Genomic DNA, 16918 nt, shown 5'->3' with positions numbered 1-16918 from the left:
CTCTGTTGGATTGTTCAAAACATGAATTTCAAATGCTAACCTACATGACAATCACGTTAAAGCATGCCTTGTAATAATGACCTTTTGTGGAGATGGTTGAAACCTTATAAAACATTTTCCAATAGAGTAGGAAGTTTTTATTAGGGATCTTAAAAAAGCTTTGCCCTTGAAGTCAATAAGAGGCCGCAGCTCTTTTTAAACTAAGAGCACACAGAATTTTTAGTTTTTATCTGCTTTTAAGCTTTTCTCTCTCTCAAATATACTCTTAAAGTTATTTTGCTAACGGAACTGCGCCCGCCCACACGTCTGCGTCCACTTCACTTGGGGGGCCACGCTTCCGTTTCCCGCGCATGCAGGGGCGCGTCTCGATCTAAGCCCGCTCTCGTTTCCCGCACCCCTCCGCTCCCACACTCATGCATGCGGGCTCAGCAGCTACAAGGATGTGGTCGTGACAGGTGGGTCCAACTACAACATTCAAATACCAGATCTACTTTTGCAACATCCAGATGAAATCTTTGCAACATACGTGTAAAATAGATGAAATATTTGGGCATATAGTTGAAACATCATTGCATCATGTGCAACATCCCGATCTACTTTTAAAACATCAAGATACAATACTTGCAACATACAAAAGAAGATAAATAAAACACTTAAGACATGTGTTTGAAACACTTGCAACATACGTGTACAAAAAAACAAATGAGAGATTAGGGATAGACGCTTGCAACATATGTGTACAATCATTGCAACATATGCAATATCCCGATCTACTTTTGCAACATCGTATGAAATAATTAAAACACACATCTTAAACAACTGAAATACTTGAAACATAGGCTTGCAACATGTATGAAAAATATCCAGAAAACACTTGAAACATAGCATCGCTACGTGGCCATGACCTACCTGATGGTGAACTGCGGTAGATCGGCGAGGAGGATATAGAGCGGATGGAGGCTACCTTGGCAGAGGCTCTGGAGTAGCAAGGACGAGGCCCAGCCGAGCAGGGGCCAAGGAGGGCCCCTGCCCAAAGGGGCCCCACGAGGAGCGTTGTCTCCTAGGCCACCGCAACGCCATGCGCTGCTCTAGCACCCTCGTCACCACCGACGGCACGTACCCCATTGGAGCCGTCGGGGGGCGGGCTGCGACGGGGTGGGGGACGGACGTGGTAGTGTGTGGGTGGGTGGGGAGGAGATGAGGCGCGCGGCGCGGTGCATGATAGAGCATGGCCCGAGAATGGGGAGCCAAGCGTCACGGGCGGGTACACACGTCGTGGGAGGGAGCGAGCGGCAGGAAAGGCGGCAGCAGCGAGGCGGAGTACGGGCGCGGCGACAATTTGAGAATGAGTGCAGTCACAACGACGATTCGAGAGAAAAGTGAGCGGAGATCTTTTTTTTATTTTTTGAGCAACGTGAGCGACCGTGCGATTGATAGTGTCGGATCATTCGGGCGGACGAGGCCCACCAACGTGGGCGTCCAGACGATTGGACATCTTACCGACAACATTACTGTTTTGCTAAACATTTTTACATATTGCTTTAGCTTTACCAGAGCCGTTCTATCATAGGAGTTAAAGTTGCGGCCATTTTAGGAGCTCAAGTCCAGCTAAACATACCCTGGGTCTGATTTTTAATAAGTTCACAATGAAAAGCATGGTAATAATAGTCCCACTCATATAGAAGGCAAGTGCATCTTCGGCTCTTGCCAAGTGGAACTGTGCAAGCAATATAAAAGGGTAGATACTCTAGGCTAAGTTTAAGACTGTCGCCACTTGCCACCCATAAAGATACCTGGCATGCTTAGTTTTGCTTCTTGAAACTTGATACATGATCATTGTGAGCTTGCGCCGTTCCAATTTACCTTTTTTCATATTTTTAGAATAATTTTAACATATAATTTGATCATGCATGTTCGATCCATTCTCATCTCCAATCAATAGTGATCTATGGCAGTGGCAGTCACCAACTCACCTTCTAGAACGCCTCTCCAAGCTCCAGCGCAGATTTTTGCCGCCGCCATCACTAGCCCCCTCCTCTTCCTCCGATGACTCCGTTGGCGGTGAGCAAGATCTGCTAGTATTTTTTTAGTTTTGTTAAGAGTTTGGCTCGGATGGGCTTATTCCTTTTGCATGCACCGTGGTAGTGTTAGGTCTAGGCCTCTGTCCTTCTCGTCATTGTTCGTGGCGGCGTAGGCTTCGGTATCATCGGTTCCCGCTCTGACTGTTTGTAGAGGTGTTAATTAAATAAAGTAAAGTCATTCACCGTCCTTCGCCCCTTTCCACCCCTCGTCGCTACTTGTCTGGCCGCCGGCATCGAGGATTTGGCCAGAGCTTTCTCCCAGTTCTCCTCCACTACTGTAGTTATTCATCCTCCACGCCCTGACTCGAGCTGTCAGTTCGTCCGTCGTAGGCCCTCAGACCCAGTCGTCACCACCTCCATATTGTCTCTGTCGAGTAAGTGCACTCCCTCACCAGGTACAAGTCAAGCTTTAGCCGCATCAGCATCAAGTTCGATCGCCTCTGTCGACCTCTATCAAGCACCACCACTTACCATCTTCGGCAATCTTATGTGATAACGATGTTCTTTTTATTGAAGGTGATGGATGATCATTGTTACCTCTGCTTATGGTAGCAATGCCTTTCTGCCTCTTCGTCTCGTAGGCACTTAGCTGACTGGGCCACCACCCGAGCTCTTTGCCAGCATTGGTGTTGTTGTCGTCGTTGAGTTTGTCTTCTCTGAATCTGTATTGTTGCTCTAATCTCAATATATGTTGTGTTTTATAAAAAAAACTGCAATCAATAGCATCATAGTCATTTAATCCCAATGGGGAATGGGGTTTAATAACATCATCGTTCTAATGAGATTAGGATTGAATTTAACGAGTGATTTTGAATGTGGAAGAAATGACATAAATCGGTGGTAAGCATCGAGGCACTCTCTTTGTATCAATGTAAAATGTGCCTATTTTCGCAAAAAGAAAATGTAGAGCATGTTTATGATTTGGGGGAAATTTTTCAAAAACTCCGTAGGTTTTAAACATGGAAAAAGTCTACTTAACCCCCCACCTATCATACTTGGTCTACTTCACCCCCTCAACTATAAAACCATCTGTTTTACCCCCTGAACTATCTAAAACCGTCTGTTTTACCCCCTCGGGCGGTTTTCAGCGGCGTTTTTGCTACAGTAACACCGGGTTTGCTACAGTAGCGTTGGTTGCTACAGTGTCTGTGGTTTTGAACTTTTTTTATTTTATTTTCGGTGAATTTTTGAAAAAATCATAGTAAATCATAGAAAAATCATAAAATAAAAAAATCTAATTTTATTGGACTCCACATGAGTAGATCTACATAGTGAATATATAATACGGTATACTTTAGTACAAAATTTTTACTGTAGCCTTAGATTGATTGGAAAATCCAATTTTGTCTGTAATTAATTAGAATTTATCTATAACTAAGTTATACATAGTCCAATGAGTACGAAATTTTTACTATAGTTCAAGCATACAATAATTAGCGTACCATAAAAATTTCACCACAATTGGACCATAGAAACTGCAGCTATGAATTATTCCAATTAATTACAGACAAGATTAGATTTTTCAATTAATCTAAGACTACAGTAAAAATTTTGTACTAAAGTATACCGTATTATATATTCACTATGTAGATCTACTCATGTGGAGTCCAATAAAATTAGATTTTTCATTTTATGATTTTTCTATGATTTACTATGATTTTTCAAAAATTCACCGAAAATAAATAAAAAAAGAAATTCAAAACACGGGTACTGTAGCAACCCACCGGCAATTTAGCAAGGCGATGTTACTGTAGCAACCCGCCGCTGAAAACCGCCCCAAGGGGTAAAACATACGGTTTTAGATAGTTCAGGGGGGTAAAACAGACGGTTTCATAGTTGAGGGGGTGAAGTAGACCAAATATGATAGGTGGGGGGTTAAGTAGATTTTTTCCTTTTAAACATAAAACTATGCGAAAAGAGTCGCAACAATAAATTCAACAAGTGTTTTCATGATAATAATAACTTGTAACATAAGAGAAATTAAATGGAATGACATACTTTTCAATACCTTGTAATGGAAGCTAAAAAGCATCACTTAAATTTAGAGGTAAATCCTGTTAGACTATAATTATCACAAATTTTAAGTTCTGTCATTTTCATAAGCCTATGAGTTGTTCAATCCATAGGGCATGGACAGTGTATAAATACTACTAGTTAATTTTTATAGGTGGAGTTGGTCTAATATTGTGCCCGAGAATTCCTTTTTTGCCTTTTGCCACTATTAATAATAAAAAAGTGGCGGCTAAGGCTGAGTGGGCCCGTACCGTCGTTTAGTCCTCATCAATCACGACTTCACGAGCTGGGCTGTGCAAGTTCGATCCGATCCGGGCCCGATCTTCCCACTCGCCCACCACCCACAAGGAGAAACAAATTCTTCTAGCTCTCGCACGCTCGCCATCATCCCCTGGCCCCTGCGCTCGACGAAACGACGGCCAGAACCCCAACAGTGGAGGAAGCTAAGCATGGCCGGCAGGAGCTTCCTGATTCGTTCCCCCAAGGAGGAGGAGTCCGACGCCGCCGTCAGAGGTAGAATGCGTCCAACTCTCTCCCGCGTCGATTCCCGTTTCCCACCGCGTGCCATCTGATTCCCCGATCCATTATCGGCACGAATTCGGGATAGTTAGATTTGTTCTGCTTGCGCAAGGGGTTTTGGCAATGGGCGCCGTGCAAATCTAGAGTGGATGGGTGATTGGTGTCTGACTCTGAGAGTTTTGGGATAGTCGCGGAGCCAAAGACGGGCTTTTGGTCTGGTTTCGATCTCCATTCCCCCCGCGAGGCTACATTTTCCTTCCCCTTTGTCTTGACGGTCTTAAGTTAGCGGGTGTGTTTCAGTGATTATTATTAGTATATACATCTGCACTCACATGGTACGTCTCTTGATCAGCAGTTCCTTTTGAATTAAACTGTTCAATTTCTCTCTGATATCTTAGCAGACCTGCAGTTGAATGAACACAGTGGCAGTGTGTGTGTGTTTGGGTGGGGGGTAGTGGGTTATTGGCATCGCGGAATCAGTGACAAGAGTTCTGGTTGTCAGTTTTGTTTTGTGTGCTGTGATGTTAATTTCTAGAGTTTTTCTGTTACAGAGGCTGTACTACTGGGAGCAAAGAACGCCGCAATAGCTGGTACTGTGGTGGCGGTTCCCACGGTGTGTAATTGTTTAACTGTTATTAGTAGTATCCTTGCTTTTGGTATTCTTGCTTTTTTGAGGATTCATTCCACCAACCTGTTATGTCTCCCCTTATAATTTATGTAGTAGTATGAAAATTGAAATTCTAATGGCTGAAAAAAACTAGCTACCTTCTATAGCATTCTTTTCCCCTTATGTTTAAGTATGGTGTGTTTGGATCGTTTTCTGCTTATGGTTCTGATCTACATGAAAATTTTACCTGGCGCAGTTGGTTGGCTGCCGTGTTCTTCCTTGGGCTAAGGTGAATCTCAACTACACTGCACAAGCACTCATCATATCTGCAGGTACCGTTCTACTTAAAACTAGTTGTTGAGCTAATGTAGCTGGCTGAAGACAATTGTCATATAGTTGAATCATAACGTTGAATTTGTTTATATGGTAGCTTTAATATTGGGCCTAAGTAATGGAATTCTGTGGACATTTTAGTGAGTCGCTTTGTTACAGCTCCTGTTTTATGGTTAATACTTACATTGTCTTTACGATATAATGTAACCATATGAAGGTACATAGATATCCAAATCGAACATGGTGCCTGTTTCTTTGATATGCTGAAAGACACTTTGATGTCTGAATCTGTATCCTGTCAGTTCAGATTTTGAACTTCTCACGATAAGAAATTCATAAACTCAGTTGTTAGATGCTTTCCCCCTATTTATGGTTTGCATTATAACAATTATCGTATTCTCTCCTTTTTAGAGCATGAATCAGATGTTCTCATACTTACATGGCCCCTATTTTAAAAAAACATCCCTAGAGTTTGTTAGTTATAAGGATCCCATCCTCTATGATCCACGAGCCCTTTTTTGTTTGTTCAGCTTATTAGCAATGTGTCCTTTCAGTTCGCTATCTATAATTGAAATCTGATCTATTTTAGTTTACAAGTTACTTGAACTTAAACTTGTTTGCATTGCATGCCAAACCTTGAGAAATGACATGTGTCATGCATGAGTGAAGTTTGGCATTATTGATTAGAAGAAAAGCATCCTGCTTCCAGCTTACATCAATGAGATTCTTCAATGCCCATATCAGAAAAGTAGGACAACCTTCTTTCTCTGATGTTGTTAGGAGGGAACACAAGAATAAGAGTTATGTTGATGAATTACTGGCACGTTTGTGTGACTAGTAAGACAGATGAAATACCACTATTTTGAAAAAGAATGCATGTGGTGGTGTAGACCGTTGCTCGAAGATTATGTGTTCCTCTCTTTTCCAGCTCCCAAGAAATGAGTAGGCTCTGGTGCACTGGTGTGCGAAAAACATTACTCCCTCCATTCCAAATTATAAGTCGTTTTGACTTTTTAGTTACACCAATTTTGCTATGTATCTAGATGTAATGTATGTCTACATACATAGCAAAATCTATGTACCAAAAAAGTCAAAGTGACTTATAATTTGGAACGGGGGGAGGTACTTAGAAACTCTTGTAAAGTTATAGATGAGTCTAGGCTCTGGTGCACTGCGGGCGGAAAACGTTTAAGCGAGATCTTGCCCATGAGCTGATTCCGTTCTCCTTTGTGGTTTCTGAGATATCTTTCTGGTTGGCCGAGCCCTCCTTGGATAGGCTTCTTTTCTATGTAACTTAAGTACTTTAACTTAAAACAATGGATGTGAAGTGGTTTCACTTTCTTTCTCAAGTGAGTAGCTTCAAATATCTTGTCAGATTGCTGATTGTATCATGTGCCACATAAGACACAGAAGTCACATCACCAGTCTGCATGATTAAAATGCAAATCAGAGCTTTAGCATAGCATCGACAATAAATGAAATAAGTTGGATTGTTTGTTCTGTCTGTCTGGAGGTATTGGTTTATAGGGCTTCTTTTATAATGTATTCAAATTATTCTGCTCAAGTGAAGTATTTGCACAAGTACAGATCGGCATGTAACCTGGGTTTTTTCCCCTTCTTTCTTTTGTTTTATTCCTCTTAAGTTCTAGTGAGTCTGGATGACCATATATGTCCCAATGAGGTTAGGCAACTTTCGTGTTTTCAGAGTGGACTAGTTTAAATTAGTAAATTCACTGTTCCAATGGTAGTTTGGTACATGAAGTGACCATCATGGACTATTGATTTTCTGAAGTGTTAACAGTTGTACCATATTTTGATATGCTATTGGTAGCACACTAAGACCTTGTTTGTTTTGTGCTTCTGCATCTCAAAAGCCAACAGCAGAAACAAACAGCCTACTTGTAAAACCACACCCAGACTTGCATCTGGTTTACCAGGCTTCTGTAATCTGTAGTAGTACAGGTTGCTTTTGCTTCTCCAGAAATGGTGGTGTGCTTTTACTAGAAGCATGCTTCTGGAGACGCCATAACTTGCAGAAGCCCAAACATTCTGAAATTTTACTGGTTTGTTTGACAGCCTGTATCGCCGGCTTCTTCATCACTGCTGACAAAACCATTCTACGGAACGCACGACAAAACACCATCGGGAAGCTTGACAAGTCAACTTGATGCAGAGATGTAGCTGAAAAGGTTCTCTGGTTGCTGCGGCGGTTGATAGGGTACCTTTCGCCCCAATGCAGTGTCACCATTTCCCTTTGTGGACAAGCAAATTTTCGGTGTTTAGCTACTTAAGCCAAAGGTTGTGTTGTAAACCCAACTATTGTATCCAGTTTACTCCCAATTTGAATCAGAATAAAAGATGGTGCTGTGGGTTGCATATGCTTGTGTAGACATGGCTTAGGCCCTTGTTCTGAGCACTCAAAGTTTCAGTAATATTGACCTGGAACTTGTGATGACTAAGAACGGGGATTAGCGATGTGATCTCTTTGTAATTACCAAATACAGCAGGTTCATGTTGGATAAGGTATGACCGTATGAGTTAAAGGTAGCGTAGAGCAAGGTGAGGTAAGATATGAATAACTCCTACGAGGTAACTAATAACTATATAGAATCCTAAAGAATATAAACACACTTACAACCAGCATGATTCTCCTACTGTTTAGCCACGATATTAGAGCACTATTTACAAAGGCATGGAACTTAACAAAGTACTCCAATACAAACTGAAATGTGCAGAACATATTCCTCCCAAAGAGCAGACTACTGAAAATACCACATCTGAAACCAAATAGCCATGGTACTTATCACAGTTATCATTGGAGCTTGACTACTGAAATACTGAGCAGTTTGAAAAAAAAAAAACAAATCATGCAACAGATCAAACAGGGAAGAACAATGACTATAGTTCTGAGCAGTACGATATGAGCACTAATATCAACAGTAAGATATGAGCTGAGTAGCAGTAATATCAACAGAAACAGCAGGCTAACCTCAACGTATGCCTCCCAAACAGCATCACTATCAACAGAAATCTTGTTTTTGTTCGAATCCCAACCAAACCCACTAGTGCCAAGCATACCATTGATGATAGAGTGATGTTTATCAAACGTCTTGCTTCTTGACAGGATGTTATCTTTTGTGACTTCCTTTCGGCACTTCTCACGGATATTTTTTATGGCTGCAGTGTAAACATGGGGCTTCCATCCATTTTGAGATTTATCACCCTTGTTATAGTACTCCACAAAAGTGTCCAGTAGTATCTTGTCCATATCATCATTCCAAGCAACATAACCCCTGCCAGACTTTTTGTCTTTCTCCATATCCTGCATCCAAAAAAGTGGAATTGAATTAGGAAGTAATATGCAATATGTGAGAAGAACTAATAATTATAAAACAAAATCGTAAGCTCTATACTGAAATAAACCAATAAGGCAGAAAAAGAAGTCTTATCATACATTTAATTAAGCATGTTGACCGCGTCTCGCTTGGTAATCCACAAACATTTCGTTAGCTTTCGTGTCTCTAAAATTATTCCAGACATTTGATGATTGTACATCTGTAATTGAACTCATTTCACTATGAACATCAGTGGGTTCAAGGGATATCGCTTGATCAACTTGTTGCATAAGAAGGTCATCCATGTCTCGCTGTCAATCACTTACAAAGTTATGCAATATGCAGCAAGCATTGATTATCCTAATCTGCACATATGTAGTACAAATGAGTTTCATGCTTAATGGAACACACGATTGAAATGGCACAAGTTGAATAGTTGTAGCTAAGCTGCTAATTCCGATATACCTGGTTTTTTAAGTCAAAGTATGAGTTGCTTCTTAGGATCGGCCACCTCATCTTCAGCAACCCAAATGTCCTCTCCATCACATTTCTAGCTGATGAATGGCGCAAATTGAATAGTTCTTTGGCAGTGGATGGGTTATGCCCTTGAGCATCCCACTCTTTCAAATGATACCGAGTGGATCGATATGGAGCAAGAAAACCTGCCCCATTTGTATACCTGGCATCTACTAGATAATATTTCCCTATTGTTTAAAAAACAGGCATCATTAGATTTCAGTTCCTATAGTGACAACAACTCTATTCTAGTGTTAGGATGTAGGTATTTACCATTTGGGATAGAGAATGCATCATCTCGTGACATTGCATCGCGTAGCACGTGTGAATCTGATGCTGATCCTTCCCAGCCTGCTAAGACGTAGACAAATTTCATTTGTCGGTCACAAACCTCCAAAACATTGGTGGTGATCTGTTGTTTTCGATTTCTATATCTTCCTTGGTCAGCCAACGGAACACAAACGTTAATGTGTGTCCCATCTAGAGCTCCAAGACAGTCTTCGAACCACTTCCACTTAGAATCTTCGGGTTGTATGGTTGATGGGTCCGGAAGCTTAATAAACTCATGGCATAATGATAAAATGCATCGCAACACCTCATTGAAATGACGACTGATAGGCTCAAGCGTCCACCCATATGTGCTACGGATTACCCTCATCTTTATGGCATGACCAACTATAAGCAAAAATATTGCCACCTTTTCTTCTACGGACACATTCAAGGTATCACACATGTCACACCTCTCACGTAAGATGGCGCACAGGTCAGAAAATGATCTCTTAGTTAAGCGGAAACTATCATAGCAATTCACATCTGAGCCCTGGTATAGATTCCTAAGCATTTGTTTCTTTGTTCTAACATCTCTCTCTGCCTCTTCATCGTAGGTCTTTTCCGATGATACCAATGTGCTATCATGGTCATCAAAGTAACAAAAAAAAAAACAGCAGCTACTCTCTTTCTCTTCTTCCTTTGTTTTTGCCTCATTTCTTCCACACTTGTGTTAACCAATTCTAAATTATTATCAGACATCTAAATCACATATATGCAAAAGAAATGCTTCAGCACAAAGGAAAAGAAGGGTTGTATTCTAAAGTTACTGAGTGGCTGAAAAAAGGCCTTGCAGCCAACAATTCAAGTGTAGGAAAAGAAGGGTCGTATTATATTAATTACAAGATGCACTTTTATATAGAACCAGAAACAAGCACTGTTCAATTTTATTTAAATGGGACATGATAACAGCAGTTTTCATAAACAGCATAAGCAAAACACAACCCAACTTAATCCTGGTAGACTATTTCAAATCAGAGATTATAGCCAACTGGTCAACTTAAATAACAGATCAATCTCCAACATACTATTTCAGATGCTAAAAAATGTGTGGCAGGTTTTTGGCTATACAACGAATCTGTCTACAGTATCTTGAGTATCAAGAATAAGCAGAGCAACAAAAATGTTCTGAAAACAAAACAAACAGTAGGCATACACAGGGGTAGGCAACAAAAGACTCCAAAATTATTCACCTCCTCATGCAGAATTTGGAATCTTACTACGCTATATTATACTACACATACCAAGACAGGGAAAAAAATCAACATAAGGTACCTTCAAGATCTACTGCCAGGAACAGACTAGACACTGGATTGATGGCGTCCCACCTCACAGGATGACCTCCGTCCTTCTCTCTGTCCACAACCAGATCGACGGGCAATGCGAGCTGACACTGCATCCACAAACCATCTCCACCAGATCAATCAAACGCCCTCACAAAACCAGATCAATCAAACGTCCTTGCGGCTCGGTAACCACAGCAAGCGCGCAAAGGTGACAGAGAGCGAGAGAGAACAAGAGGGTCCCGACGACCTCCTTACCGACTTCCGTAGCGAGGCAAAGTGTCACACCCAATTTTAAGGATAAAATTGAATGCACTAAACCCATGTGTGCCCAGGGATCAGTCACACACACAAGTTGACAAATTACAAAAGTATCATCACAGTGTGTCTTACATCACAATTAATACCATAACATAGTCTTACACAACACAGCGGAAAATAAAAAGATAACTCTCTCGTGGAAGTTCCAACACAGGGACGGTCAACTGGTTGACCACAAGCCTAATAGTCCTCAGGAAACTCCTCATACTCATTGGCATCTGTTACCCATCCGGGATTTTTATCCAAATATAGAAAGTAAACAAGCGTAAGTACTTCCCGTACTTAACAAGATAACATGGGGTTATGAAAGCTCAAAAAGGATGACTCTGGTTTACTGCGGTTAGCATTTTTAGTAAGTCAGGATTTTATCATTAACTATTATCAAGTTATGCTTAAGCTCCCGTTTAAACCCACATAATCAGATATCAGAATCATTGGGTTCATATTATCATCGTATAACATCATAAATAAACAACAATAAGTAACCAATTATTCTGTGAGTTTTCCGGGCCGCTCGTGACCGTGAGCACGGCTGTTATAACAGTTTGTAATCCTCTACAGAGGTTGTGCACTTTCACCGCGAGTCGTGATTCCCCCATGCTCGGATTAATTACTCCCATAACACTGCCAAGGTGAGCGGACAGGGTACACTATGAAGCCATTTCATAGGTTTTTCTAACAAGTTAGGGCTGCTAGGTTTCCTCGGCAGGCAGATGTAGGAACCCCCCTTTTCTATGGCACAAATCCTTCGCGGCTATACACATAAGAACAGGGGCAGTCCTATACCCAACGTGGCAAGCCCCTTTTGCGCCATAAAGGTAACCTCTAACAAGCTAGAAAAGGTCCTATTACTGAGCTAAAGTCAGAGCCATGTGACCCTCACGGTTGCACTGTCAGTCCTAACTTTTGCCGACAGATAAGTCCTTATGGAGGGCCGAGAGCATCATGATCGAAAGTCATTTGCTCCCTCGCCCTATAATTCAGTTGTTTAAAAGTCAATTTTACCTTTTCGTTCCATAGAACCATTATTTCATTATGTAGATCATGTATAGTTACATTGAGCGCTAGCAAACTACCCATATGCATATAATCCATAGGAGAACAAGGAACATGATAATCAAACACTAGGATGTCCTTACGGGTATCAAAATTAGACACATGCAAATGAGTAATTAATAAATGTGAATAGGCATCAAGGTAGATCTCATGCTATACTTGCCTTGGTTAGCAAACTCTTGCTGGTCCTGCTGGTCGTCAAAGAACTCTTGGTCTTCAACGTTCTCCTCACCGTCTGAACGCGACCAACACGGCAACATACAATATTCCAAAGGCATTCATGCAAAGCGAACAATCCTACAGTTAGAACAGTACACCAGCAGTATAGAAAACAAGATAAAATGTTTATGAAAAGAATCTATGTCTCGCTACGATCACGTCAACGCGAAGTTCATGAAAATCGGAGCTAAAATGCGAAAGTTATGAATTAAACGGGGTTTCCTATAGTAATTTATTTAATTAAACATAACCATGAAATTTAAAAGTTGCAAACATGTTTAACAGTGGTACTGACACGTAGATTATGCAATTACGAAACTAACACAATTTAAACGGGTCAATTCGGAGCTAAAACGAAGTTTTTATGAGCAAAACAAATCTAGTGACATTTCTGTAATTAGTATGAACTATTTTTTAATTTAAAGAAAATCAATTTTGGAATAATTAAACTGGCCGAGGACTGCGGGTTCGATTTGACCAAACTCGGGGGTCTCTTTAGCAAAATGTCCCGCGAAGGGGTATCGGCCTCTCAGAGCCGTTGGATCACGGATGGATGGTTCGGATTAGATCCGGGGGAGAGAGAGAAGGAGGCCGGCCGGGAACAGTGGCTGCTGCGGCGGCGCTCCATGGTCGGCGGCAAGGAACTCGCCGACGTGAATGGATCAGGCCCTACGGGCCATGGTTCTCCAATCCGAGACCACGGGGAAGATGCGGGGAAGATGGCGAGTTCACCCCGGTGTAAAACAACACCGCACACCCTAATCAGGGGGGGTGACCTTCATTATATAGCCTAATAGGCTAGGGTTACAATGTACAAGGCCAATGGGCCATACACCTAATATGGGCTGTTACTATTACATTCTAACACCCTCCCTCAGTCTAAGCGGCAGTGTCACGAACACAAAGACTGGACCTAAAGTCAGTGAACAACTGTACAGGTAACCCTTTGGTCATAATGCCCGCGAACTGATGAGACGATGGAACATGGAGCACCCGAACCTGTCCCAAAGCAACCTTCTCACGGACGAAGTGAATATCTATCTCAATATGCTTCGTGCGACGATGATGAACTGGATTGGCGGTCATGTAGACAGCACTGACATTGTCGCAGTAGACGATCGTCGCCGAAGAGATGGGTGCGTGGAGCTCCTGAAGTAACTGACGAAGCCAACAAGTCTCAGCCACAGCGTGCGCAACAGCACGATACTCCGCCTCCGCACTCGAACGAGAGACCGTAGTCTGTCGTTTGGAGGACCAAGAGACTAAGTTGTCGCCAAGGAAGACACAGTAGCTTGAAGTGGAGCGCCGAGAGTCTGGACAACCAGCCCAATCAGCATCGGAGTAGGCGGTCAAGCTGGTGATGCTGCCTGTGCCGATGTGAAGCCCGGTGGACAGGGTGCCCTTGACATACCGCAGGACATGCTTGAGCATCGCAAGATGAGGCTCTCGCGGGTCGTGCATGAAGAGGCAAACCTGCTGAACTGCATAGGTGAGGTCCGAACGAGTCAGCGTGAGATACTGTAGCGCACCAGCGAGGCTGCGGTACTTAGTGGCATCCGCCACCGGAGCGACGTCCGTAGCAGAGAGCTTGGCATGAGTGTCAACAGGAGTCGCCGTAGAATGACACTCAGCCATGCCGGCGCGCTGGAGCAGGTCCACAGCGTACTGGCGCTGAGACAGGAAGAGGCCGTCAGCAGAACGCGTGACAGAGATCCCGAGGAAGTGATGAAGATCCCCGAGATCTATCATGGCGAACTCAGAGTGAAGGAGCTCGGTGATGCGACGAAGAAGCGGGGTCGACGAGGCTGTCAGGATGATGTCGTCGACGTAGAGCGGCAAGTAGGCGATGTCGGCACCCGCTTTGTAAACAAAGAGGGATGTATCGGAGGTCGAAGCAGTGAAGCCGGACCGCTGGACGAAGCCGGAGAACCGCTGGTGCCACGCCCTGGGCGCCTGCTTGAGTCCGTACAAGGACTTTTGCAGGAGACAGACGTGGTCGGGAGCCGCCGGGTCGATGAAGCCGGGCGGCTGCTGGCAGTAGACTGTCTCGTTCAGATGGCCGTGAAGAAAAGCGTTCTTCACGTCCAGCTGATGTATCGGCCAGGAGCGAGAGGCGGCGATGCTGAGGACGACCCGGATGGTGGCCGGTTTGACAACCGGGCTGAACGTCTCGTCGTAGTCGATGCCGTACCGCTGTGAGAACCCACGAACGACCCATCTGGCTTTATGACGAGCCAGAGAGCCGTCAGCACGAAACTTGTGCTTGAAGACCCACTTGCCGGTGATGACGTTGGCACGAGGCGGTCGAGGAACAAGACGCCAGGTGCCATTGTCCACGAGCGCCTTGTATTCTTCGGCCATGGCCGCGCGCCAATTCGCATCGGCGAGCGCGGCGCGAGAGTTGCCCGGCAACGGAGAAGCCAGACTGGAGGCCGCCGCGGTGAAGCCATACCGCAGCATGGGTGGCGGCAGGGAACCCGTCTGGGAACGAGTCGCCCGCGCAGGAGGCTCTAGAGCCCGGGGCACCACTGCCTGCGGCTCTGGGGCTAGAGGTACCTCCGGCGGCGGTTGTGGAGCCGGTGCCGAATGCTGACGACGGCTGTAGTGGATGCCATACCGCTGCCGGACAGGGGCAGGGGCGACGGCACCTGCTGGCGGAGGAGGTGTAGGAGCCATGGCCTGCCGAGGCGCCTGGGGTAGCCGGTGGGCAGCACCGTGCCATAGGATGGCAGGGTCGAACCCAACGGGGTCGCCGGCATCGTCTGAGGCAGACGAGGCAGGCGCAACCGAGGCCCGCGAGTTCCGAACGTCTGAGGTAGACGGGGCAGGCGCGGGAAGTATATCCTGTAACAAAAAGTCAAAAGAATCCGGTCGGGGCTTGGAAGCCGCAAACGGAGAGTGAGTCTCATCAAAAACGTGGCGAGAGATGATGATCTTGCGAGTGGAAAGATCAAGACACCGGTAGCCCTTCTGGGAAGGAGGGTAACCGAGGAAGACACACGCTGCTGAGCGAGGAGACAATTTATGGGGAGTCGTGGCACTGAGGTTCGGATAGCACAGGCAACCGAAAACTCTAAGGATGGAGTAGTCTGGCATTTTGCGGTGAAGGAGATGATAGGGAATACCATTATGTATGGACGATGAGGGCCGCCGGTTGATCAGAAACACAGTGGTGGAAAGAGCTTCGACCCAATAGGATGGAGGCATGGCGGCATGAAATAGAAGCGTGCGAACATCATTGTTCAGTGTGCGAAGCATCCGCTCAGCTTTGCCATTCTGGGCAGATGTGTAGGGGCACGAGGTGCGAAGCAGGATGCTGCGGCTAGCCAGGAAGGTAGCGGTGGCATTGTTGATGAACTCGGTGGCATTATCTGCCTGAAAACAGCGCACAGGAAAGCTGAACTGTGTGTGAGCGTGAGCAACAAACTGAACAATATGTTCATGAACTTCGGATTTATGGCGAAGAGGAAACATCCAACAATAATGAGTATAATCATCAACTAGCACGAGATAAAATTTATAACCAGAAATGCTCGAAATTGGAGAGGTCCAGACATCACAGTGAACAAGTTCAAAAGGTGCAGATGTACTAGAAACCGAACTAGCAAATGGCAGCCTAGCGTGTTTGCCTAGCTGACAGGCATGACAAAGGCGGCGAGCTGCTTTATTACACTGGATAGCTGATAGCGTATTTAGAGTAGTGACGACGGCAGGTGCAGGATGACCAAGGCGGAAATGCCACAGCTCTGGGGAAACGACGGCGACATGGCAGCGAGGTGGCATGCGATGTGGAATGGTGTAGAGGTCCCCGTTGCTATTGCACCGAAGGAGGACCGTCTTGGTCTGTAGATCCTTAACAGAAAAACCAGAGGCGTCAAACTCAATTGAACAGTTATTGTCGCGAGTAAGCTGTCGAACAGATAACAGATTACGAGTGAGTTGGGGAGCGACAAGAACATTATCAAGATGAAAAGGACGATCAGCTATTTGAATAAGAGAAGTGCCACGACTAAGAATAGGAATTGATTGACCGTTGCCGACCGTAATGGAGGATGGTGGCGACGGGAGATGGGAAAGTAAAATACTGTCGTTGGAGGACATGTGAGATGTCGCTCCGCTGTCCATGACCTAGGGTGCAGACCCACCCTGAACCGCCATCTGGTTGAGAGCGGCGATCAGGCTGGTCGGATCCCAGCTAGCTGGAGGCCCGTAAGCCGGAGGACCGCCGGCAGTGGAGAACTGAGGCGGCGCGAAGGCGGTGTGTGCCTGTGGAGGAGGCACAGGTGGCGCACCCCACTGCTGCTGCTG

General features: G+C 44.5%; 2 protein-coding genes and 1 pseudogene across 2 annotated transcripts; 1 reads left to right on the top strand and 2 right to left on the bottom strand.

The window, feature by feature from the left end:
- The first annotated feature begins 4389 nt into the window (after window positions 1-4389).
- On the top strand, window positions 4390-7929 carry LOC136471490 (early nodulin-93-like). The gene is made up of 4 exons (XM_066469221.1): window positions 4390-4607; window positions 5165-5226; window positions 5477-5552; window positions 7630-7929. The coding sequence occupies exons 1-4, from the start codon at window positions 4544-4546 to the stop codon at window positions 7719-7721; spliced, it is 294 nt and encodes a 97-aa protein (XP_066325318.1). The 5' UTR covers window positions 4390-4543; the 3' UTR covers window positions 7722-7929.
- Window positions 7930-8312: 383 nt separating this feature from the next.
- On the bottom strand, window positions 8313-8872 carry LOC136468814 (uncharacterized protein At2g29880-like). The gene is made up of 2 exons (XM_066467240.1): window positions 8543-8872; window positions 8313-8330 (listed from the first exon to the last, which is right to left on the bottom strand). Exons 1-2 carry the CDS (start codon window positions 8870-8872, stop codon window positions 8313-8315), a joined length of 348 nt encoding a protein of 115 aa, XP_066323337.1.
- Window positions 8405-10245, bottom strand: LOC136471487 (protein ALP1-like; annotated as a pseudogene).
- Between the last annotated feature and the right edge of the window lie 6673 nt (window positions 10246-16918).

The sequence above is a fragment of the Miscanthus floridulus genome, chromosome 8 (assembly GCF_019320115.1).
Source record: "Miscanthus floridulus cultivar M001 chromosome 8, ASM1932011v1, whole genome shotgun sequence".
Classification (NCBI taxonomy): Eukaryota; Viridiplantae; Streptophyta; class Magnoliopsida; order Poales; family Poaceae; genus Miscanthus; species Miscanthus floridulus.
Note: the sequence above shows the minus strand (reverse complement) of the source record. Positions and strands in the feature narration are given on the sequence as shown.